Source organism: Rhipicephalus sanguineus, chromosome 6, assembly GCF_013339695.2.
Source record: "Rhipicephalus sanguineus isolate Rsan-2018 chromosome 6, BIME_Rsan_1.4, whole genome shotgun sequence".
In the NCBI taxonomy this organism is placed as follows: Eukaryota; Metazoa; Arthropoda; class Arachnida; order Ixodida; family Ixodidae; genus Rhipicephalus; species Rhipicephalus sanguineus.
Genome location: NC_051181.1, coordinates 46,594,714 through 46,621,541, shown reverse-complemented (window position 1 = coordinate 46,621,541; position 26,828 = coordinate 46,594,714). Strand labels below are relative to the sequence as shown.

General features: G+C 47.5%; 1 protein-coding gene across 2 annotated transcripts in view; it reads right to left on the bottom strand.

The window, feature by feature from the left end:
• LOC119395753 (dystroglycan 1) overlaps positions 1-25,158 on the bottom strand; it is a 49,632-nt gene extending 24,474 nt beyond the window's left edge. Inside the window, exons 1-3 of one of the 2 annotated variants that reach the window (XM_037662759.2) lie at positions 25,006-25,158; positions 14,906-15,095; positions 12,237-12,387 (exon numbers count right to left, since the gene is read on the bottom strand). In XM_037662759.2, the coding sequence (XP_037518687.1) occupies positions 12,237-12,387; positions 14,906-15,085 (331 nt within the window). In that variant the 5' untranslated portion in view covers positions 15,086-15,095; positions 25,006-25,158. Of the gene's footprint in view, positions 1-12,236; positions 12,388-14,905; positions 15,096-24,943; positions 24,960-25,005 lie in introns of those variants that run through there. The other variant, XM_049416763.1, reaches the window with a different exon arrangement.
• Between the last annotated feature and the right edge of the window lie 1,670 nt (positions 25,159-26,828).

Genomic DNA, 26,828 nt, shown 5'->3' with positions numbered 1-26,828 from the left:
CGTAGTAAAGGTTCTGGCAAGCTCGCGACACTCCTCAGCAAGTCTGGCTGTGGCAGAAATAGGCGCACGCTCAGATCGATCCGGCTTGTATGGAAGGATTGTGTCGATGGTGTGCGACGGGTGCCTGCCATACAATAAGAAAAATGGTGAGAAACCAGTGGTGCTTTGAGGTGCGGTATTGTAGGCGTAGGTGACGAAAGGCAGAATGGAATCCCAATTTGTGTGATCGGCGGCGACGTACATCGAGAGCATGTCGCCGAGCGTGCGGTTAAAGCGTTCCGTGAGCCCATTCGTCTGTGGGTGGTAAGCAGTAGTTTTGCGGTGAACAACGTTGCACTCTTTGAGGATGGCTTCGACGACTTCCGACAGGAAGACACGGCCTCGATCGCTCAGCAGCTCCTGGGGTGGACCGTGGCGCAGCATGAACCGGCGGAGCAGGAAGGAGGCTACATCGCGCGCTGTAGCCACTGGGAGGGCGGCAGTTTCGGCGTATCGCGTAAGGTGGTCTACAGCGACGATAGCCCAGCGGTTACCAGCCGACGTCAGAGGAAGTGGCCCATACAAATCGATGCCAACGCGCCCAAACGGTCGGTCAGGGCAAGGTAGAGGTTGCAGACCCACCGGCGACAGGTGCGTTGAAGTTTTGCGGCGCTGACAATCGATGCAGGAGCGAACGAACTTCTGCACGTAGCGGTACATGCCTCGCCAAAAGTACCGTTGGCGAATGCGGTGGTATGTTTTCGATACACCAGAGTGCGCACACTGCGGATCAGCGTGGAACGATTCGCATATGTCAGAACACAGACTGCGGGGTATTACTAGCAGCCACTGGCGGCCGTCTGCGTTGTAATTGCGTCGGTGAAGGAGGTCGTCGCGAATGGCGAAATGGTGGGCTTGACGACGCAACGCGCGAGTGGATGGTGTTGCCGATGGATCAGTGAGCAAGTCTATCAGTGAAGCGATCCATTCATCCTTCCGCTGTTCGGTAGCAATAGTGTGAATGTCGATGGAAGAAACGGCATTGTGAGACATTGAGCTGTGGGTATTGTCGTCAGGCAAGGGGGAGCGCGAGAGTGCGTCGGCGTCAGCATGCTGGCGTCCGTTGCGGTACAGCACGCGGATATCGTAGTCCTGCAGGCGAAGTGCCCAGCGGGCGAGGCGGCCTGATGGATCCTTCAATGATGACAACCAGCAGAGTGCATGGTGGTCGGTGATGACATCAAATGGGCGACCATACAAATAAGGTCGGAACTTCGTAAGGGCCCAGATGATCGCCAGGCATTCCTTTTCGGTGACGGTGTAATTGGTCTCGGCTTTGGTGAGCGTACGACTTGCATATGCCACGACATATTCAGGGAACCCTGCTTTGCGCTGCGCAAGGACAGCGCCAAGGCCAACACCGCTGGCGTCTGTGTGTACCTCTGTAGGGGCCGTAGGGTCGTAGTGGCGTAGTATGGGAGGCGACGTCAACAAACGACGGAGCTTCGCGAAAGCGTCGTCGCACTCTGACGACCACGAATTGAGGGGCCCGTTACTTCCGAGGAGCTTCGTCAGCGGTGATATGATAGTCGCAAAATTTCGAATGAAGCGCCGAAAGTAGGAACACAGTCCTACGAAACTGCGCAGTTCTTTGACGGACGTAGGTTTGGGGAACTCGGTCACGGCCCGAAGCTTGGCTGGATCAGGGAGAATGCCGTCCTTGGACACGACGTAACCGAGTATGGTCAGCTGCCGTGCTGCAAATCGGCACTTTTTTAGATTCAGTTGTAGACCGGCGTCGCTCAAACGCGTCAAAACATGCCGCAGGTGTTGGAGATGCGTGGAGAAGTCCGGAGCGAAAACAACAACGTCGTCGAGGTAGCACAAACATGTGTGCCATTTCAGGTTGCGCAGAACGGTATCCATCATGCGCTCAAAGGTCGCGGGCGCATTACACAGCCCAAATGGCATGACGTTGAATTCGTACAAGCCGTCGGGCGTGACAAAGGCGGTCTTCGGTCGAGCGTCATCAGCCATAGGTACTTGCCAGTACCCTGAGCGCAAATCGAGAGATGAAAAGAATTCGGCTCCTTGCAGGCTGTCAATCGCGTCGTCTATTCGCGGTAGTGGATACACGTCCTTACGAGTGATCTTGTTGAGTCGTCGGTAGTCCACACAGAACCGCACGGAACCGTCCTTCTTCGCAACAAGAACGACAGGAGACGCCCAGGGGCTGTTAGAAGGTCGAATAACGTCGCGTCGAAGCATGTCGTCAACTTGCTCGTTGATTACACGGCGTTCTGTGGGAGATACGCGATATGGACGTTGCCGCAGTGGCGGCTGGGCGCCAGTGTCGATGCGATGCGTAACGGCGGACGTGCGGCCTAGAGAACTTTGAGCGACATCGAAAGAAGAGCGAAATTCTTCCAACAGGCCCAGAAGCTGGGAACGCTGGACCGGCGTAAGGTCGTCAGCAATGGAGGAACCAAATACATCAGCGGGTGATGAACCAGACGTCGAAACAGCGCCGAGCGTACTGGAACTGTGGCAGCGCATTTCTTCTGGTTCGTCCATGACTTGTGCGTCTTCGAGGGGTTCCAGGCTGCCGAGACATTCCCCTCGCAGCAACATAACACTGTACTGAGATGGGTTGATAACAAAAATTGACGTGCTGCCCTGAGTGACTTGCACGGTCGCGAAAGGCACCAGCAAGCCTTTTCTCGTGCAAACACGGTCAGATGGTGAGAGAAGTGCAACGGCGTCGGAGAGACTGGCGCAGTACACTGACACCGCCGTTGACGAGTTTGCAGGCACCTTGGTGTCGTCTTTGACAAGGACCTTGCGCGCAGCCGACGGACCGTCTGCCGGCGTCAAATCAGCGAATGGTGAGAGCTCTATTTCGGCTGGTGCGCAATGAATGACGGCGTCGTGGCGGGAGAGAAAATCCCATCCTAGGATGACGTCGTGAGAGCAGGCAGGAATTATGATCAATTCGACGGCGTACAGAGCATCTTGAATAATGACGCGGGCTGTGCACACCGCTGTAGGGTTAATACTTTGGGCGTCGGCTGTACGGAGGGAGAGCCCAGAAAGCGGCGTCGTCACTTTTCACAGTAATCGGCTAAATTTGGCGTCCATAACGGATACGGCGGCTCCAGTGTCGATAAGGGCAGATGCGCGAACGCCGTCCACAAACACGTCTATCACGTTCGAGGGGCTTCGCTGAGGGCTTTCGCAGTTCGATAACGTCGCAGCCCTTGCCTCGTGGACTGCGACGACTAGTTTTCCTGGTCGCGTGAGACCGGACGTGGCCGCATCGGCGACAGTGAGCGACGTCGTGGAGACGGTGAACGGCGGGTAGATGGTGCAGGGCGGGACGTCGGCGACATAGGCGGCGCTTGGTCATAATAAGGGTGGCTTGATGGGCTGGTGAGCGTTGACGCGACCCGAGGCGGCTGTACGCGATTGCAGTAGCGTGCGACGTGACCGGCGCAACCGCACGCAAAACAGATGGGGCGGTTGTCGGAAGTGCGCCAGCGGTTCGCGGGTCCCATCCATGTCGCAGAACGGGATGGACGAGGCGGCTGCTGATATGGGTGCATTGTGGGCAGCAGTCGGGGCCTGGGGACTACGTCGACGTATGTAGGCGGCACAGCCGCGTCGAAGGCCTGTGGTCCGACGACGGCTTCGGCGTAACTCCGCGGGCCAGCCACAGGAATCGCTGGGGGCGGCTTGGCTACAGCTTGCGCGTAGCTTAGTGGCGCAGGCACTGGAGGCGGCTGGTGGTATTCAGGAATGACCTCCGCGATTTCTTGCTGAATCGCCCGGCGGAGGGGAGGCAGAAGTGTAGTTGGCGGCTGGTCAACATGCTGCGGTGGAGCGAAAGCCAGTAGAGAGACCTGGCGGGCAATTTCCTCACGCACGAACGACTTGATTTCGGCGAGCAAGGTGGAGTGGTCAGCAATGGCGGACAAGCCCGCGAGATCAGCATTGCGTGATGGCGATCGACGGGTCATCAAGCGCTGCCGGCGCAGCTCCTCGTAGCTTTGGCACAGCGTAATGACCTCTGCCACTGTGCGTGGGTTTTTGGCCAGCAGCATCGTGAAGGCATCGTCGTCGATACCCTTCATAATATTCCTGATTCGGTCAGACTCCGACATGCTCGCGTCGGCTTTCTTGCACAGGTCAAGGATGTCTTCAATGTAGCTCGTGAACGACTCACCTGCCTGCTGAGCTCGTTCACGTAAACGGTGTTCGGCTTGGAGCTTCCGAACGGCAGGGCGCCCAAACACGTCGACGATGGCGGTCTTGAAATCGGACCACGTCGGGAAGTCGGATGCATGGTTGTTGTACCACATGCCTGCCACACCCGCGAGGTAGAAAACCAAGTTGCTGAGCTTGCCTGCTTCGTCCCATTTATTCGGAACACTCACCCGTTCGTAAATCGCGAGCCAGTCCTCCACGTCGGTGCCATCCGCGCCGGTGAAGATAGGAGGGTCGCGGATGCGAGGGACACCGGGACAAGCGGTCGGGGCAAGAGGCGGCGTTTGCTGAGCGGCGTCTTGCGGCGTGGTAGATGGTACGGTACGGGATCGTAGCTCCAGGGGCATCGAATGGAGACCGAAGTTGTGGTGACGGTACAGCACTCTCCACCACTTTGTAAAGGTGTTTATTGACGGCGCGATTGACGGCGACGATGCACAGAGACGACAGTCACGACGGAGCGCAACCTCGCAGACTCTCACGAGCACGAGCACGAGGGGCGTGCTCCCCGAGAAGAGGCGAAGAGGGCGACCCACTAGAAGGTGCTCGAGAGGACGGCCCATTACAGTGTTCCAATGCTTCTCTACAACACGCGTGAATAAGATCCGGTTATAAAAGTTCTGTTTTAGAGAAGCTTTATTTGCGCAGTCGTATCCGCATTTTAGCCGAAGCCTCTGCTCAACACCAGCCAACACAAGCACCCCGATTCCCATCGCGGCAACGGCGCCCCTTAAATTTGCATACACGGTGGCGCCAGGTTTCCCTCTAGGTATTATTGTGAGAAACTATATGGTGGCTGTTTTGGAGCAGCTTGGCACAGCAAAAGATGGAATTGTATAAAAAATACTCACTATGCGCAGCTGTCGCACCCCTGCATTACAAATGGTATGATGAAGTTTGGAAAATTAGGTTGAAGTGCAATGAAAAAAACGTGGACAGTAGAAGTGGGCAGGACAGCGCTTACACTCACAACTGATTCTTTAATAGTCAGAAGAAGGCATACAAAGCTGATACATGATTTCTCACACGTGCGTAACAGAGCAGGGCGCTACAAAAAGGCATTCGTGTCGGGATTACCGCAAGAATTGTTGTTTCTTCTCACTCACCACCCTCTCCCGTGTTACATGTCATTTAAGAGATACCACAAGCACTACGTACCTAGATACGCGTATTCCTTATCACGCAGCACAATCGCGGCTTGACTAACAGTCATGTCCCCTCTTCCGGATATGGTACGATTCCACTGTCTCGCGGGTCAGCTAATCCTTATGCCGAAAAATGACCTCGGTTTCATTAAACACGGTGTAACGGCCCGTGTTAAAAAAAATTTTTTTTGTGGTATAATCCCGACACGAATGCCTTTCTGTTGCGCCCTGCTCTGTTACGCACGTGTGAGGAATCATGTATCAGCTTTATATGCCTTCTTCTCACTAATAAAGAATCAGTTGTTAGTGTAAGCGCTGTCCTGTCCACTTCTACTGTCCACGTTTTTTTCATTGCACTTCAACCTAATTTTCCAAACATGGACGTAAACCATGTCTGGAAAACTAAACTAGCCCAACTCGCTATCTTGCTGCGGTATGTTGAAGGCCAAGCTAAAGCAAAAGTGGAATGTGTTGTTTTCCTTCTTTAGAGGGAAATCAAACTACTGTACAAGTGACACCTTGTATGCATGAAGACACCATGTAAGGCACATGGTACCGTTAATGTGTTGATGTGTGCATTACAATGTTAAACAACGTGAGAGTGAAAAGTTGCTTGTCGGTCTTATGTATTACAGTCGAGCCCGACTATATCGAACCCGTTTATATCAAATTATCCCGTATATCGAACAATTTCTAAACACGGTAAATTTACGTTGAGAATATATAGCAAAAGTTACTGTTACATCGAACGAAAATAGCAACGACAACCGATATATCAAACTCCATGTGCCTCAAAAGTGCCCCAGCAAGTTGGCTTTCCCTCGCGGTGGCGGGGAAAACTGCCGGCGCCACCCTAGAAAACGTGGTTTAGACCCAGTTGTGCACGGGCGAACACCCCCCTGCAAGAAATGATCCTGGCCCGCTCGCAGCGCTTACAGCCAATCAGAGGCCGTCGTGCTTTCTCCGAGACGCGGAGGCGGTAGAAGTGAGCGCCATTTTTTTTTCTTTATGCTTGTGTGCCTGCTGCTGCCTGTTTTCCTCGAGTCCTCATTCAGCGTGGTCCGTGCTGGTGGTGTTGCCTGTTGGTGCTCTGTGAACTTTATTGGCGCGCTGTCGTCATGGCTTGTGCAAAGAGGCAGAATTTGCCGTTCTCCGCGAAACTCGAAATCATAAATCGGGTCGAGTGCGGTGAAAAAAAGTCCGACGTTGCCGCCGCGTACAAAATTCCAAAGAGCACCTTGAGTACTATCCTGAAGAACAAGGCAGACATCAGGGCCAAGTCGGACAAAAGGCCAGGTGCTCGTGGCGCCCGACGTGTGCGCACTGCTGTGTACAAAGATGTTGAAGCGGCCGTTTACAAATGGTTTGTGGACGTTCGGTCACGAAACATCCCGGTGTCCGGCCCTATAATTGAGCAGAAAGCCAAGGACCTTGCTTTCCTGCTTGGCAGGAACGATTTCCAAGGCGGTTCAGGGTGGCTCCAACGGTTCAAAGAACGACACGACATCGTTGGCAAAGCTGTTACAGGTGAAAGCAGAGCAGCGGACCTGGACAGCGTAGACAAATGGTTCGAGGAAAACTGGCGAGATATCGCAGCAAGATATCAAGCCCAAGATATCTTCAATGCGGATGAAACCGCTCTATTTTGGCAAATGTTGCCAAACAAGACACTTGCGTGTCGTGGCGACAAGACTTGTGGCGGCAAGGCAAACAAAGCTCGTGTGTCCGTGCTGTTGGCAGCTAATTTAGACGGATCGAAAAAGCTTCGACCTCCGGTTATCGGGAAAAGCACGGCACCACGATGTTTTCGAAATGCGCTGTCGCTTCCAGTTACCTACCGAGCAAACTCAAAAGCGTGGATGACCGGGGAGCTTTTCGGCAGGTGGCTATCGTCGTGGAATGATGATTTGGTAGGCGAAAATCGCAAGGTGTGCCTGCTCGTGGACAATTGTTCATCGCACCACTGCAGTACGATCTTCAGCAACATCGAGCTGCGTTTTTTGCCCCCAAACACTACGTCTGTACTGCAACCACTGGATCAAGGCGTTATATGCGCACTGAAAGCCGGCTATCGGAAGCGCCTGGTGGAGAGGCTGCTGCAGAACCTTCGTGTCGGCAGGGAGCTTAAGATCGACTTGCTCGGAGCTCTTTCTATGTTGAGTAGATCGTGGGCAGATGTCACGAAGGAGACGATCCAGAACTGCTTTAGGCATGCCGGCTTCCGCATGCCTGGTGATGACACCCCAAATTCCGATGACAGCACTGAAGACACCACAGGTGTTTCCACCGAAGTTTGGAGCGAGCTGGCAGAGTTCCCGGGAGCTATCGATGGATCGACATTCGACGACTTCGTCAGTGCGGACGATGATGTCGCCATCATGGGTGAGCTACAAGATGAGGACTACGTTGCAGACGTCGTGCCGACCACGAGCCAAAGCGACAGCAATAAGGAAATTGACGATAGCCCATTGCCTACATCCTCCGAAGTGATTAGTGCACTTGCGTTGGTCCGGCGCTATTGCGTGAATGTGGAAGGTTGCGGCCTCAGCTGCTCCGACTCGTTGGACATGGAGGCATGCGTGCTGTCGCAGGCAGCGAAGTCGTTGACACAGAAGAAAATCCAGGACTATCTTGTTCCAAAGTAGGGCACGCAAGTAAGCCACCATATTAATAAAGTACTTTTCTTATTGTTATGTGCCTTTGTGTCAAAATCCTATAGCGGGCCTATATCGAATGATGCCATATATCGAACTCATAAACGTTTTTTGGCGAGTTCGATATACCCGGGTTTGACTGTATTGCAAGTTCCTCCTTGAAAGCAACTGCCAAGGCATCTATACTACATCTCAGAAGTTCTTATCAGCAGTGTGGAGGCTGTAGAACTGCTTAGCCAATAGGATTGGCGAAAATCCCTTGAGATCTATTTAGCCATGCCACATCATCTGCTCAGTCCCTTCGTGGCATCTGCAGACAGGTATTGGGCGAGTAAAGGTGAGCAGGTGGCAGCAGTGGAAAAAAAACCACAAGACGGCACCGCCTGAAGTAAATGCCTTCCATCACGACTTTATCAAGCCGTAGTCGTGTACACACTGTGTGGGTTTTGTAAGTTTTGAATTCATGCTTGCATTTCTTTATATTTGTGCCCCAACACTTCAACAGTAATGTATTCGTGACTATGTAGCCCTGTTTCCAAGAGCCGCTATCAAATTCTCGGTGTTTTAGGCTTCACAGGCGTGGCTGAACAAACAGTTAATCTTACTAAAAACGAAAAGAAAAACTTGGTGCTTTGTCCTATGACTAAGATGACAAAGAAATGGCTCATTTTCACCATTTATTTATTGCTGTCAGGGCAGTTGGCAAGTAGCAAGCATGAGTTTGAATCAAAGCGGGTGGTGACATCTGTGTGGGTGCTGCCATGTTCCCTTGTAGCCACTATTAGCAGTGTTTACCGAACAACCAAAGGCATACAACATACACGCGAGGACGGGTCAACATACCTGTGTAGTTAGTTTTTAGACAATAAGTCTTACTATTTAGTCTAGGATGGTGAAAACATCAGTGATGATGTGTTTTCATGTGCTGATGTCAAATATGAACTGGACTTCTATGTACGCTATACTATTAATTTTGAAATTAACTATTTATGAGCACGTCATTTGATCACGTTTTTACTAAACTATCTGCATGTATCTTGCTGAATTAAATGTCACAAGACTTCACAAATGTCAAGGAGTGCAATCAGTGTAATTTTGTCGCCCTAGCTTTCCTATAACAAAAATTATGAAGCTTCAAAATTCCCATTTGAATAACTGTGAAAAATCAGTTTCCTTGTTTCACCTTTCTAAAAATTGATAAGTTCCCAAAGTAATATGTGGTGCCCTATCGCATTTTCTAATCATTGAGCTTATCAGAATGACAAGAATGATCAAAACTGAGCAAGAATGATCAAAACTGAGCATGCCCAAGCTGAGAAAACCTTGTCAGAATATTGTAAAGCCATGCAAAAATCAAATGAGAAAATATAAAAAAAAACTGAACTTTATTGATGCGACTCTACGCTGATGCTGATGTGACATAAAACTTGAGGACACTTGAGCTTCGCTTTCAAGAGTAGGACACGATAACGTAATTGCGCCTCGTTCACACCGCCTTCTTGTTCACTAGCTAGGCTTAGCTTCTCAGTCAGCACCTCAACCGTGCCGTTAATTCGGAAAATCTGATCATTCAGACGAGTTCTCTGGTCTCAGAAAGAATATTAATTGTTTAATGGCATCAAACTGTCATTCATTCGGTCCCATTTAGCCACAACCCCGTTAATTCAGATGATTCTGGGAGTGTGCCTATCGCGAAGCGCCGCAAATGCATGATGCAAAGGAGAGAAAAGGGCTCTGGCGGACAACCAAAACGAGGCAGCGCAGTCTGCGTCGCCATCAGCACGAACCGTACCGTAATGTCGGTAGCTACATTTTGGATTAATTAAAGGGGTCTTGAGCTGCAGTCACATTGCGAATGTCCCGAATGGCGAAAATTGCAGCTCTTACACTGCTCTTATGCAAAGTACAGGATTTAAGTATTCATGAAGAAAATGAAAGTGTATTGACATAACAGACATTTATTTATTGTTTTTTTGATATTTTCGAAATTGTCATTCGGTTAACTTGGACTTTTTTTTTGGTCCCGTGAAATCAGAATTAAGAAGCTTTTACTGTACTGTACAATACAGTCAACGTCCGATTTTTCGGACTCCCTAGGGACCGCGAAATCGTCCGAAAAAACAAATTCATGCTTTTTTATTTATTCCATTCAAGCGGTCAAATCACCACAGCCATGTCCGAAATAGCTTTAATGCCTCCCAGTACAATTATCAGGCATTTTGGTGCGCGCCCAGGCTCTCGCAAATACATTCGGTACCTGCCGCGAACCCCGCTTAACTACGTAGGTGCCAACCGCCACTTTTGCATCTCGTGATGAGCGCCGCTGATAACAGCAAAGCGCGGAATAGATTACGGCCATCTCGCATGAAGCGTTTGTAAACAATGGCGCGGAACACAAAGACTGTGGCGGAAGAGCGGACGACTCGTCCGGCTTTCCCCGATGCGTGTGCGTATGCAAACGATGCGCACACACATCGCCGAATCGCCGCCGATACGCAGCATTTGCTGCCGTGTCGAACTGATCGTTTCTAGTTGTGTGCAGCACATCGCCAACTAAGCTGACGCTGTCACTTTACTGTTGCTGTATCGTACGCACGCACTTATCATGAAAGGGTTCGTGATGCGCACTTAGTTCCTGACCACACACGGGCGTGGCAATGGCGAGCTGGTTTGGTCCGTGAAGGCAACGCGTCTATGCGACGCACTTAGCGGTCTCGCACAAAGAGGCAGCAGGAATGGCGGCACGGCGCATTTGGGTTATCGCCTATTAAATGCATGCAGTGCGCATGCAACAGCGCTAGGCCACGTGCACTACCGAGCAGTTAACTGAAGATGCTTATCGTAAGGGTTTTCAGCGATTAAGCCGTACTGGCACGTTTGCCAGCTGCCACCATCACGCCTACGTGCATTTCCGCTGCTTATGCGCAACACTGCCGCACGGCACCGCGAGAGCGGCCCCTTTGAATTTTTGGTCTGCTTCACCCCATAACGCTTCGGCATTGCGGCAAAGCTGACTTTCGGACTCTGCTACTGTCTCAAACCGATCGACTCGCGAAAGCGCTGGTTCGAACCTACGAGATGATAGACACGGCAGAGGTGGAGGCTTCAAATAATGCCTTTCGGACCTGCAATTTGGGCAGAAAGTCCAAAAAATCGGACGCGGAATAGCTTCAGCGTCCGAAATTTTGGACGTTCTAATACATTGACATCTATGGGGCTGGTGACAGTGCCGCGAAAGCGTCCGAATTTTCGAGCCTGTCCAGAAAATCGGGCGTCCAAAAAATCGGCAGTTGACTGTATATGCCTTGTAACGTTTGGCTCAAAGAGAAATATCCACCATAGGGTGCTCGTTGACTGTTTTGCATGAAATTGACACTAGAACACATAATTTTTGAGTGTCCCGCATTTGTTATGCAGCGAGCACTGCTCATCAAGGAATATGGACTTATTGGTCTCAAGTGTACGAACCTTGATGATTGCCTGTTCCCGAGGGGTTGTGCTGCTCGGCGTGACCAGGCCCATCGAGCACTACTTACTTTCTTAAAAAACACCGATTTGGCCTCGCGCGTATAGACAATTTTCCTTGTGACCACTTATTCGTGTTTACGTCTGTGTTATTTGTTTTTTTTTCTTACCTATTTTCTTTCCTTTTTCTTTCCCCCCTATCTTCCTTTCCCCAATGTTTCCCCTTTCCCAAATGAGCAGGCAGGCGTTGTGCCCCTTTAGGTGGCAGTTGTCAGCCTGTTCCCTCCCTATTTCCTCTGTGTCTTCGTGTTTTCTATGTATTCAAACCAAATAATAATAATAATTTACAGAATGCGTGGAATCTGCCGGATTTTTTATTATTTACATCAATCGCTATTTTTCACATGCGGACAAACCAGACTTTTACTCATAAGCAACGATGCCAACACCAGTGCCAACGGCGGGACTTCTGCGAAAGCTCTTCAACACTATCGCGTTGAAATGCCGGTATGGCTAAAACAATGATCTAGGATGCATGAAAATTGTTCAGGCTATGCACCAGTAGTGGCAGAATCCAAAAATAAGATTTTCAAAATATCAAATATTTTTTTGCAATTTGCGGTTCCAAAAAGCAGCTTCCCCACAAACTGAATGTTGCCACAGAGTGTGTATCATGCGCAGCGAACACTGTTCACGATTATGCAAATGAATGCTGCTAAACTGAACTAACCGTGGGTGCCTCCAATGGCTTTGACAGCCAAGTAGTGGGGACCCACATCCGCTTGCAGGGGCACGCCCACCAGACGTGGTGGCGCACCGCCGTCTTCCTCTTGCACCAGTGACAGCCAAGACGGCAGCTGATGCTCGCCTGCCTCCACCACCTGCAACAATCACACAGCCATCAATATGGACAAGCGCTGATCCTGCCAAATGGCCTAGACAGTTCCAATGTCAAACAGGTGGCAAAATGCAAGGGAAACAGTGAAGAGATGCAGTTAAAGGGGTACTGACACAAAAATTTTGGCCTCGCGTCTTTCTGCTGCAATGTGTTGCTGGGGGCCTGCTAGTGATAACAAGGCACATCATTTGCTGCAGCGTGCAACAGATAATTAATTACAGGCTCCTCATTACCGACAAGTGCAAGTTTCGGTTTCAAAAACGACAAGCATCCAGGTGCAACTATCACCACCTAGCGGGTACAGCGCTCGACACGTCAGCACACAGAACTGTGACGCACTTCCGCGTGATTCGTGAGCAGCCGCCGAGAAGTAGGCTGCTGGAGCGAACAAGGCAAAAAATGGCGGCTGTGACATCATCATAACTTGTTGCAGCGTGGTCACGTGAGGGAAGTAGGGGGGTCACTGAGGGTCACCTTTGGGGGTGTCAATAGCACGAGGGTGTTGATCGCTCACGCAAACTGCAAAATTCATTTAAAATACCTTCCAAACTATATTCGATGTTCATATTTTACAGATGATATACGCATGTTCACAGAAATCGATCCCACAGGCTATCTCGGCCACGAAATTTTGTGTCGGTACCCCTTCAACAATGCCAATAGTGGAAACAGTTAAAGGGGCCCTGCAACACAAATTAAGCGTGTCATTTTCATCGCTTCTTCTGGAACTATGGAATGCACCGATGTTGTTGCGCAAGTGGCAATGCCAAAAACAAAGCTGTTATAATTTTATTTCAATGGAGAAACCACTTTGGTTTCAGACTACAGCGACACACAGCAGCTATTTTTGTGATCGGAAGTGACGCCTCATCATGTGGGAGTGATGACATTGGCGGGGCATTATGATTGGTTTGACGCGACAAGTCGCCCGTAATGTTCATATGGTCCTAGCTAGACCACACTATTGTGCGCTAAAAGTTATAAAATCACTCTCTATACTCCGTCAGATGCATATGGATTTGTGTTTTTAAATACGAAGTTTTGAAAAAAATTGCAAAACAATGCTAGATGCACTGCACAGCAGCTACCACGAGGCGACACTTCCGGTATGTCTCTGCAAGATGAACGCAGTGATTGGAACCTACCACTGACGTCAGTGGGAGAGTGAAATGCCAAAGGGAACGTTTTTTATCGTCGTCTGCTGTGCTTTTGAAGTTTGAAGACAAATAACTTCTATTCCCGTGCACAAATTCTGATAATTCTTTTTGCATTCATCTCAGTATTCTGCACTACACGCACTCCAGCACTGCAGAATGCAAAGGAAAAAATGTTGCAGGATCCTTTTAAACAACCGTGAAGTGTTCTTACTACCAAAGGTCTTTCTTATAATGAGTTCTCAATATATCAAACTGCAGTTCAACCTCGATACAACAATCAGTAAAATCGGCAATTTACTTAATTATATCGAAATTCATTATATCATTATAAAGTACTATTTATAGTCGCCAATGGATCACTTTTTATATTGAAGGTCTGCAAAATGTATGAGCAATGCGGCAGTACCAAAAAAAAAAAGCACATTTCAGTAACATTTGAAAATTAACTTTTCGAAACCCAAGATTCAGCAACCACGACGTACGCCACTCCAACGAAGTCCTCTTCACAACCGCAGTAAGTGTACAGTCAAAAGAAAAGCAGGACCAACGCAATGTGGTAATAAGAGTAAGGTGGCTATTTGGGCAAGTTGGTAAATCTTCATCTCAACACAGCGCACACACACGAACACAGAAGAATAAGGAACCGACGACAAAGGTTCCTTCCTCTTCCGTGTTCGTGTGTGTGCGCTGTGTTAAGATGTGGTAATAAGGACTAGGCAAAGCTACAGCGCCCATTTTGCCATCACAGCTTGACATCAGAATCTCTGGTGTTGCCCGGACTGGCACAACACTGATGCCCTTTGCTCTCCATTCATTTAAATGAATGCACAACAGTGAAACCATCACATGCCACAAAAGCAAAAGGGCTATGGTCTAAAACCTTATGAAAGCAAAAGCAACAACCTTAACTACAGCATCTCAGTTCATGGTGGCCGTATTTTCCGTTCTTCAACATCGTGCATGCATTTGTCTGAAGGATCTAGCCGTAGAGTGCACAATAGGATGTGCTAGAGCTATCTGATGTGCAACAATATGATAGTTGTAGAGTGCAATACAATAAACACTGAGTTACAACAAGCTGAATACTTCATTATATCAAGAATATTGTTATACTGATGTTTATTATATTGAGGTATAACTTGCATATTCCAGACCCCTCCAGGTACGATAAATCTTGGACCGACTCTACATTCGAACCTTCTTATAATGATGTTGACGGGACAGTTGAGGTTACTTTGTTATACCCATTTTGCACGTAAAAGCCCAAAATTTTTTAACTTGACCCTCACATAAATGCCATCAAAGTTGCACACAATCACACCAGTGCAAGGCGAGTTTATTTACCTCAAGCTTGGAGACATGTCCCTGGAAAGCGTCTGCCGGAATTGAGAAATTGAAGAGACGACCCACAACGACGCTCGTATCTGGTACACCCCATTGCCGCCGTACCTCCCCACTGGCTGCTGCAAGGGCCGTGGCCAAAGCCGCAGCCACGGCTAGCCGCAGCAGCGACCCTGCTGCCATTCCTCACCACCTGTCGATACCAAAGAGTGAGACACTGTGAAAGGTTGCAAATAATCGGCAAGGTCAATCGCGATGTCACACACATGTGGAAACATTAACCACACAGACAATGACACATGAGAAGAAAAAGAAAACGTCATTCATGCAGTGTTGGTGTTGCGTTTCCCTTCTGTTCCATTGATGTCTTCACAGGCAATATTTTTTACAATGAATAACTACCAACTAGCTCAACTTTATGTTGTTTTATGCACACTTGTTTTGGAAAGTGCAGCCGTGCATACAAATTCAAGGTATTTTGCTCTGTTCTTGGTAATGAAGAATACCAGCAGGAGACACTACAACCAATGCGAGAAAGACCACAAGACGGGCTTGCTGTCGTGTTTCCTACTTATATTATTAGTTTCCCAAAATGTACCAACTAGCAGGGCTCACCACTTTGCCACTTTTGTTCCATTAAATTGAACCTTTAAAAAAATATTGAGGGAAACATACACAACAATCTTTAAACATAGAAAAGAAAACTTCATACTAAAGCGATATATATAAACAGTCCATAACTTCAGTAAAAAAAAATGTACATATCACTTTTCTTTATTTCTTGAAATCTTCACACTTTTCCCGTTTCTTGTGAAAGCAAGGAAACCGATTACCATTGGCCCAATTTCTTCAGACATCGTGACAAAAGAACTGCCTTATAGCGTGGTTTTGATGTCAAGCTGTTTACAACTAACACGAATACAACACAATTAGAACTAACAGACAAGAAAGCCAAGGATACAACTCGACGTTTCAGATGCACCACACTGCACTTGGCCTCCAAATGTTTAAGCATTTGGTTCGCTACCGACTAAGTGCATTAACTAAAGGTTGTAAGTAAAGGCATCTTCAGCAATATATGCAATATCACTAGGCTGCTTGAATGCTATCTGAATTTACACTAAAAGTCACCATCAAACGGGTTCTGCCACGATTTTTTAGTTTACTCGTTTCATTGTTCATACGCTGGAGTTGCCCAAAGGGCACTGTAATAGCAGGTCAAAACATTTACACTGAAGGAAATGTAGTACAATAGAAGGACAGTTAAGTGGTAACAAAGAATACAAAAGATAAAGAACCGCAGCGTAATAACAATACATGACAGGCAAGGATATGACCACTACGTGGTCAACTACACATTGAAAGTAGTGAGCAGTGAAGAAAAGCAGCTTCACTCACTTCAGGTTGTGCATGATTTTTCAGGTTAGTGTGTGTGCAAACAGCGATAGAAACTGAGCACCGGAAATTTAATTCTCGGTATTTTGTTTTTCGTTCTTGAGCAGAGTTTTCAACGACACTTGTGCTCTTTGCGAATAAGTTTTTTGTGCTTGCGATTGCTTCTAGTTGTGCCTTTTTTTTATTTTCTGTTAACAATTTTGCTTGTGATATCCCATCTTCCTTATTGCGGTATTGTTCTTTTTCATTTGTTGCATGCTATTACTTTTTAACGCGTATTTTTTTCATAACTCACTCCCGCCCGAGGCCCGATAATCAGGTTGGCTGTACATAATAAATAAATAAATCATTACCTATACCCTTTTCCTGCATATCAGGGCATGAATGTGCTACAAAAATGTATCTAGCAGCTCTATGAAGAGGTGGCACTAATACATATTTCTTAACTGTCTACAGCAGACTGCTAATATTAATACCTGACGGCACAGAATGCCAGAAGCCTCTCGGAAGTTTGCTTGTAAAGAACAAGAAATCCAGTGCATTGAGACATCTACCCTCTCTGCCATTTAGTATATATATATATATATATATATATATATATATATATATATATATATATATATATATATATATATATATATATATATATTTCACTAGCAGTGCTCAAACAGTGGCAGAGCGAAAAAAGGCCCTGTTTGCTGAGCTGCAGCAGCACAGGATGTCTAGGTCAATATTTGGAGACGACAGACATGGAGGGAAGGGGCGCTTAAGGAGACTCTGCCTAGTAGCAAGTTATTTCCTGCAAACCAGCCTTCACTTGTACCATATACAAGAAGGTTGAAATAATTATTCTTTTGTACAGCACAGCTGTTAGCAAGAATTTTACGATGGTTTTCATGCTGAAGGCCAGCAACAATGAAATCCAACACAGCGTGACCTGCATCAAATGTCAATCAGAGAAGAGCTAGCAAAGCAGCCTGTGCTGGAGCCTTGAAACACAAGAACATCATGCAGCCGAATGCCAGCGTCAGACACGAGCTATCACTAAGAACCACCTGCAGTACAGCCATAGGAGGCCAATGGAACACACAAATACTGGATTCCATAGAGTCAACACAGCACGTGGGCACATTTATAATAATAATAATAGTCAATCATTCATATTATTCACTCAATAAGTACTACCTTTGGGCACAACATACCTGCCAACCCATAGAGTTTCTTGCAATTACCTAGAGAGAAAACTGGTGCTGCGACGCTGTTGTATGCTGGGATGTGTTGGATTCCGGTTGGCATTGTTTATGAAGAGCCCAGACACCTCAAAGACACATCTGGCAAGAAGCCTTTCTTGCATCAATTTTGTACAGAAGCAGCATGTAATGACCTAGATTTTTTTAAACGTTTTATTCAACTTTGAGAGCTTCTGGTGTGATGTGCAATTTTGCGAAATGTAAAAAGTAGCAACTGGCCGGTAGAGTTAGAAGACAAATGATCAGGTGAGCATGGATTCTACGACAGCTTATTGCCTGTTTCTTCCTTTCACTGTGTAGGCTCAGCAGGTGAATGAACTTTGAAATTGTTCTTATGGGTGAATGAGATCCATTTATGATGGTTCTGTTTGAAAGGGGCTTTATTTGCGCTGCCATATCCATGTCTTAAGCCAAGCCTCGCGCAACACCAGGCAACACAAACCTTGCATATAAAGCCATTCTCATGACGGCACAGTACGCCTTAGAAAATTAGCATAGATGGCAGTGCCACATTTCCTTGTGAAATTATTGCAGAAATGTCTGTGTCAACCCGAGGACCTTGAAATTCTGGAGACAAACTTTTATTTATTGTTCCTCTCCAAGGTCTCAGCAACGTCATAAGATGATTGCCAGTAAAGCTGTTAGACATCGTCACCGGTACTAGTAGTTATATTACTCGCGTATAATTAAAGGGAAGCTAAAGTGAAACTATGAATCAATTCACATACGATAAGTGCACGCTGAAAATTCTGCTGACCTCGATTTCACCATCACAAGTTTATTATTAGAAGAGAAAATCAAGGTCAATTCTTCATTTCTAAATTTTACGCCGAAATCTCCATGTGACGTCATGGATTTCAAAGTGCACTTTCGTTTTTTGGCGACTTTGGCTCGATGAAATTTCCTGAAACTTGATATGTTAAGTCTCTGGCCCCCTCAGAAGACACATTTTCTCGCTCATGGTGATTTTAGTACTGTGAAAGAGTAATTTACTAATACAAGGAAATCGTTTCTCTCTTTAGTGTCCCTTTAAGAAACAAAATGTGCGATGTCCTGTGCCACCTAGTGGCTCATTCGCACTCCCAGTACGTTTCATTGCATGACACTGAGGTGCTGCAAAGAAGTTGACTTAAAAGAAACATTCCGTGGAGCGACTGACATTGCGAAAAGAAAAATAAACGTTTGCGCGTACGACATTTCATTTCCATGAAGGCACTGTTTGTCACACAGTTCCAAAAACAGCAGCCGAATGGTAGGCGAGCGCTGCAGCACAACGCGGAAAAACAATCGCTTGTCTATGCGTTATCAGAAGTGCCTCACTGAGATTAAAGATAACATGCAAACTGTAAACAACAAAGGCCACTCACACACGCGGCGCCAATGCTACTTTGATTAAAGGCAAGGCGAGAGGCACCCTCCCCCTTTACATCTGCATGGAGAGGAAAGGGTCCCCTGGCCCCTCTGGAAAAGCTGTTGGAGTTCACCTGAGACCAGAAAATTTTAGAACCGTTGTCCTTTGTTATTATTACCTTCCTTATTGCAGTTTGGTTAAGGCTGCTTTTGGGATTTGCCTCGTAAATCTTCCATCAGGTGTCTCCCGGGCAAATCGGGAGGTTGCGAGGCACAATGAAGCTTTTATACAGACACCAAAGCAATGTACTCAATAACTTTAATTAATACATCATTCTTTGAAAATTGAGTTATCATTAATTGCCATAATAGCTTCATTAATAGAAGTGAGAATAAAGGACAGAGTTTTAATCTTGAACTTCGGAAAAAAAAAACAGCAGCTGACAGTGAGTGTGACATCAGAGGCTTCAGGTGTCGTTTTATATTTTTTTTTTGTTCATATTCTGGCCACGGGGATTGAGTAAAATTTCTCGAATCTTGCTGCGCCACATCTCTGGTGCCTTTGGACCCGAAAGAAATTCATTTTCTGCAAGCAGGAATTATGCAGACCCTCCAAGAAATCGTCAAAATCTATGACGTCACAGAGAGTTTTTCCAAGAACTTTACGGCTGCATTGCCACGTGCATTTTCTTTTTGCACATTTTTTCGCTTACCGAGCGTCTTATCATGGCAAGACTGGTACTTTCGGAAGTGAAGGTGTAAATCATTAATATGAGAAAATCAATTTCTCACTTTACTGTCCCTTTCTAAGAATTCTAAATATTGTCAGAACACCCTTGCACAGCGTTGCTGTCTTTGTTGTACACGCTGCTCTAATTGGCATTAACCTGCGAAAAAAAGCATTTTTCTTATTTTCTTTTTGCCCGGCTTTATAAAGTCTAGTGACGAAGCTGACACAACAAATATTCTATACTGCCCATTTCGTTTGGCTACCCTGAACCGGAGCGCTAACTTTCTTGACAGATTTCTGGACAATTCTCTCCGTGTGTCACTGTGTCTGAAAATCCCCTGCTATTCCACTTCCGTAATATTATGGGTTGCCAGACACCTTGTAACAAATGTATTACAGTAATGTGTGCAAGTGTCACAGTTTCGAAGAGATATCCACTTGCACACGGTAGTGTTTGTGCACTTTGTCTTTTTTGTAGAACATTGGAAAACCACCAGCACAATGACGGAAAATTTATCTCGTGATAGCTATCGAAGCACTATTCAAGTCAGGATCGGACAGAATAGCATTATGCACATAGAAAAATTTAGAAGAAATGTGAAAACTCAGCTACTTTATTATCATTATTATTTGCTTTTTCTTTTAATTTGTCTACCATTAAAGGGGTCATGAACCACTTTTCCAAGTAATGATCTAATGACCTTAGTATCAGAGTTTACTGCCTCCCGAATCGATTGCCGCAAAAATTTCTCGAATCTGTCAAGAATCAGCGGAGTTACGGGGGTTTGGCGCACGCTCCCAGCGCTTTTTCTCTTTTCTCGTGCCGACGAGCGCACTCGAAGCTAGACAGGGAGAGATGACTCGGGGGAAAGAAGTTACGTCAGTGCGCGTCATGAAACGCGATCGCTCTCCCGCTGTGATTCGCTTGCGCGAGTGCGGCTACCATGTACTGAGGAGTGCGGCGCCGGCAAGTGGCGGCACCCCGCGGCAAGAAGCGCATCTGATCTGAACGCCGCTCTCGATTTACGTCGGCTATCGGCCAATAAGCATGCTATGTCTCTTGCGACGTAAACTGCCAGACGCCCCGCCCACCGACGAGAGTGAGAACCGGCCTCTGTTTGAAAAGAGGGCGCCTGGGGAAACGGCAACTTCGCACTCCACTTGTGGCCTTTATGCGGCGCACACGACTGTAGTATTTGGCAGAGCAGTTCATAGCCGTGTCAGCTTTCCGCAGGATGTGTTTTTTCAACAAGCCCAAGGGGTGCTTCATGACCCCTTTAAAGGGTGTTTACAGGCTTATTCAGCAAAAAAAAAAAAAGAAACAATGAAATGCTCCTCTTGATATTGTTCTGCCACCAGACACAGAAGCCATGGAATTGGCTGCTGTTTAAACAAGTAGGTCAGAACGGATGTGCAACTAAGCTCTGGCTGCCACCACTACTCTTGTCCCCATTAGTGGCAGATGTTAAATGTGTACGACACACCAACTGAACTGGCCTGACGCAGATGCAGCACAGTGTGTGATTAAAACTTGCAACGACCAACCCTCCGCTGTACGCAGCCTCCAAACGGCTCAGAGCAGTGGAAAACCAAAGATGGTATGTATGTCAAAAAATCAGTGACAATTTGGCCAAGAAATGACCTAGTACTGCGAGTTATAAAAACAACCAGCTTTCTCGAAGACATCATTTCCATCACCAGGCAGATTTCTTTTGGCCCACCAACAACTTCAGGTATCGAACTGGCTACAACATTGGACACTCCCACTTTAGCGTTCCCATCTTTCCTTTTTCTGCCAAAACAGCAGGCTTGAGTAATGTAACAGCTATCATATGATGTCAATTGTTAATGATGGTTTTTCTAAGGCCTATTCCCACAGGAAGAGATGGTAAGCCTCAGGAGCAAAAAGATAAATCTCTTCATTTTTAGGTTTCGCACCTTAAAACTGTACACACCGTAAGAAATGAGGCAGTGCAGTGGAGCACACAGAAAAAGCCCTCCAAACCATTTAACGATAGCACCAAAGTCTCGTACAGGGGCACTCAGAAAGGCGCCGTCTGTGCTTTGATCGACCCAGTACAAGGACAGCATTGAGAAGTGCACAAAAAATTACATGTTCTTATAAGATGACATCCAATAAACAGCAGGAAGTGGAAGCTGGAAGCTTGTGATGAAAAAATCCGTAAACGGGGTGGGTGCTCGAGCCGACGTTCCGACAAGCGGACTTGTCTTCTTCAAGGCTAAAACTGATTTCCTTGGCTCTCGTGTGTATATGCTTCGTGCCCTCTTCACCACAAGGGAGAAGGGTACTGCCCTCCCCTTCTCCCTTGTGGTGGAGAGGGCACAAAGCATATACTACACACCAGAGCTAAGGAAATCAGTTCCAGCCTTGAAGAAGACAAGTCCACTTGTCGAAACCTCGGCTTGAGCACCCATCCCCTATTTATAGACTTTTTCATTATAAGATGACATGTAAGATGACATGGCCAATATGGTGCAACAGAAAGCCCGCCAACCAGGGTCGCCGAGTCATGTGGAAGTAGTGTGGAAAACGGCAGGGAACGATATTTAATCTTTTTTTTTTTTCAACTTGCGGTGAGAATGAGCTCATACACTGGAAACCATAGATTTTCTTTCGATAACCTACAAGAAAATCTGACCATGAAAGCTCTTGTATGCGTGGGAATACCAAGATATGTCTGATAGTGACTGACATTGTTCACGAAGAGCCCAGACACCTCAGAAGGACACACTACAAAAATGCAAGGCACCAAAGACATCAGTGAGCTGGTGGTACTTCCCCCTCCCCTTTCGAAGCAAAAGAAAGGCCATCTTGGCAGGCGCCAGGAGGTTGGTGCACCAGGAAGCTTGCTTTGAAAATTACATGTGACATAGCAGAAATGGGACTGAGCTAGATGGGCTAGGAGTGCAACAAGAAAAAAAAGGCAGAGGACAAATAACACAATGTGTAGGTGTCTAAAACTTATCACTAAAATAGCCCCCTCAAATATGCACCACGTGGGAAGCGTGATATATTTATTGTGTGAGATACAATTATGGAACTATACATTATTTTAGCATGAACTATCATTAGTGAACCTTGTTAAGTGATCCTTACGTTATCTTGTGATATCCCATTGGATTACACGACACTGCCTTGCAGTTTATTTTTTCTTTTGCATACCATGCCCGTTCATAAAGTTTTGTCATACTTAATCAGGCTAAAACATCAATGCACTGTTATTGCAACCTTCTCTGCTGCTATGTGTAACTGTCACCCTTATTGCAAATAAGACCTCATTTTGCTTACATATATTTCTTCATATTAATATTAATGTGTGGCAGAGACGAGTCAGCCATACTAAATTAGTCACTATCAGTATGTCCTCTTCCTTTCTACCAGAGACACAAATAAAAAAATATGTAGTCAGAAATGAATAAAGGTAACACGTAGCCCAGCAACTTAAGGGCAAGGCTTTCCATGAGGTAGCCAGCAATGCAATGAGAACAATAAACATTGCTTCACCCTTTTGGAGCTGAGTCAGCACACCAGGATGAGACCATATAATGTCAGACAATAGAAGCAGTCAGTATCTACACATGAAGTTGGCTTAATGTCCACTACATGAACATCGTAAAAGAAAACTAAGTTTTCCTCCTGCCTCACAGGAGGGATGGCTATGTGCCCATCTGGTGCAGCTCTTCATAGGAAAATACTATACATAAAGGTGCCCAATAAAGAACAAAGTACTTACCTATTTCATGAGCGTATGTGACAAGAATTAGAGTTGACTTGTGCACAGTGAGTGGTGCTGCATCTGTCCTAACTTGGTGTAGTAATCATATGGCAAAGATATTTCACATGCAGACCAAAGTGAAGTACACATCAGTGTGCAGGCTTGTGTTCAAGTAGTAACACCTCGAACGGCACGCAGTCGAAAGAGGTGCGATGCCCTCAGAAGATATCTCAATGTGAACTCCTTGATGATAAGACCGCAGAAAACATGTTTGTCAATCGCCACCTACCTACCACATGGAAGGCAAGGAAAACACTACACAGTGTTTCAGAACCAACACATCCGCCAACAATGTCTCTTGCTATCAGTGTAAGCAGTGCAAGACAGTGTTATAATGGCTGACGTTCACTGACACGGCCCCTTGATCTATGAGAATACTCATCAACACATATCAAAATACAAGCACTATTGCAAACCTACACTACTACAGCAATGTATTTTATGCAACGGTGATTCACCTCTGCAATCTAACAGTACTTGAGGTGCCCCCAAACCTCGTGGACTGCTTGTGTGCATGCACAAGTTTGTGAGAGGGGTATGTAGTACGTGTACATGTATTTATTTCCGATTACGAGGAAGCCCCACCCCCATAGCACCCCCACCCCCTTCCCTCCAATCCCACCGCCACCGGCTTAAGCGCTGCGTTCAAAACCGCTACCGCAAAGTTTTCGCACTGTTCAGTGATGTGCTCGAAAGATAACCCACCGCTTTAGTAAAGCTGCACGTTTCAAGTAAAAAGCCGTCCCGCTAAAATCTCCGAAAATTTAAGGAAGCGCAAGTAATTTCTGTCGTATACTCAGCTCTGCGTGCAAACCCGTCAGAACCAGCAAACGTTCGAATTCCACATTACCGATCGAGAGCTCAGGTGATTTAAGAACCACTTCCTATCGGTGACCACCTCGGTTCCTCCAACCGTTCGAATGTTAACGCGCGTAAAAGGGGTACACGCGCTACGCGATAACGAAACTCGATGACAAGACGCGCAGGTGGCAATGCCCCGCATAGTGGCTAGACTGCCCACGGTATCGGTTGCGATAAGCGGAGAGGCGCGGCCCCAACAGAGCACGCACTGCTGCTGCCGGAGGCCATGGCGAACATCTTCCGGCGGCCCCGCATACACAGAGGCGCCCACGCCTTTGCTCTCGTCCGCCCCCACGACTGTTTATTCTCGCGGGCAATGCAGGCCTAAGCTACGGCAGCTGGCGTGAACTACGGGGCTTCGGGTTACCGAGGAAGCCCGGCGCGACGCCTCCCACACTCGCGGAGCCGCAGAAACAAACTTCGCCGGGGCATTATTCCTCGGCGCCTGAGGTCATTCGCTGAAGGCGCGTTCCCGAGAAACGGCGCCTGACTCTTCCGCAGCGCCGCCGAACCCGGCAGCGTAGTACGAAAGCGCTTCGAAAGCCGACGGCATTCCTAGCGTCGAAGCAAGCCTAACCCTGAGGCACGCCAAAAGGCGGCGACTGACCCGCGCGTGCATCGTTTCTGCGCGCTCGTGCGTCCGGACAAGCAGCGGAACCGGCGCGTTCTCCACGTGCGGCGATGCTTCGCGGTCGTCCAAGGTCTCGCTGCGACACTCACCGCAGCTGCTGCCTCAATCCAACGCCGTTCGATCCGCCATGAAGTTCGAGCGAGCGACACAGTTCACAGAGATGCACACAAGCGAGCCGCCGAGAAGACGGCGGGGGAGGGCCGGAAGACGTCCTCGTCCTCCCTGCGTGGAGTTCTCATCGACGGCTGCTCCGCTCCGCGGAGAGCGCTCGCATCAAAGCGCTGCTTATGCGCTAGCTAGCCCCGGGTGGCGCTCTGTAGGCGCGGAAAATAAAAGGGGAATTCGGGTATTTTCGAGAGCATTGGGGGAAAATGCGATGCTAGCAAGCAGTAACACTTTGAAGCTGCGGTGTCCGTTAGGGAGAAAGTGTACGAGGAGCCATAGGTCGGCAAATTCACTCATCGAGTCGATCGACTCACTCAGACTCAGATCGAGCCGTGAGTCTGAGTCTGAGTGAGTCCAGGTGAGTAATATTTTGGTGAGTTAGAGTCTGAATGACTCCGGTTGTGAAAAATTTCAGTGAGTCTGAGTCCGAGTGAGCCTAAGCGCAAAATATATTTCTTGAGTGAGTCTGAGTGAGCTCCGCACTTTTTTGCCGACCTACGTTGGTTCTTTCTATACAACTTCAGCATTAATATCAGCGTTATGTCGGCTCATGTTTATACTCCTGTCGACTGACACATACTTCAAAGCACTTGTGTTCATACGCCAGCTCAATATTTATTGATCAGATGCGCGAGTTACGGAGGGCCGGGGCAGGTGACACTCCCCGCAAGCTCTTTCACAGGTAGTTCTTGATAAAAATACCTCGTGTGAGTAATCTCTTTCAATAAACATGTCCTTACTGGATTGCAACCACTGATAACTTATATTTGAAGGTACGAGAGAAGCTCATTATGTACTTACGGACTCATGAGCCGACTCACTCAGACTCAGATAGAGCCGCGAGTCTGAGTCTGATTGAGTACGAGTGAGTAATATTTGATGAGTTAATTTGAGTCCGAGTGAGTACGGCTGAGAAAAATTTTAGTGAGTCTGAGTCCGAGTGAGTCCAGTTGAGGAAAATTTTACCGAGTCTCAGTCCGAGTGAGCTCTAAGAGCAAAATATATTTCATGAGTGAGTCTGAGTGAAGAAGAAGAACAAAACTTTATTTGCGAAGACTTCGTTGCCTCGAAAACAAGGCAACGCTGTGTGGTCGGGCCCCTATTCCAAGGCACCGCTGGCCCTCGCCATCCTTTCGGCCCTCCGGACCAGCCTGAGCTGGTCCCCGAGGGCAGGGCTAAACAGCAATGCCTCCCACCTCAATCTGGTGTTATCCACCTCTTGCTCTTCGGTATGAGCCGTGCATTCCCATGTGATGTGGTAGAGCGTCGGTGTGCTCCCACACCATGGGCATATGTCTTTGTATGCTGTGGGGTAGTACACATGTAATCTATGAATGTTTGTGTATGTGTCCGTTTGGAGCCTACGTCACGCCGCAGAATCCATGGCTGAAAGGTTCTTGTGCGGTGCTGGGTAGAGCCTCCTCAAATCCCTGTAATATTGCAGGACCGCTTTGTAAGGTTCGATGGGTGTCGGGTCCTCCACGATGTTGTTATCGGCAGCTCGGTAATTAGTGAAACCTCGAGCCGCCTCATCTGCATAGAGGTTCCCAGTAACACCGTGTCCCGGGGCCCAAGTTATTGTTTGGGTATAGCCACTGTCCAGTTCTCTGCTGCTTTCGGTAAGTATCCGGTGTGCCTTGGCGCCGACTTTTCCTTTCTGATAATTTCTGCATGCTGCCTGAGAGTCTGTGATAATTGTTAGTGGAGCGTTGCGCTCCATACCTTCTCTTATAGCTAAGGCAATGGC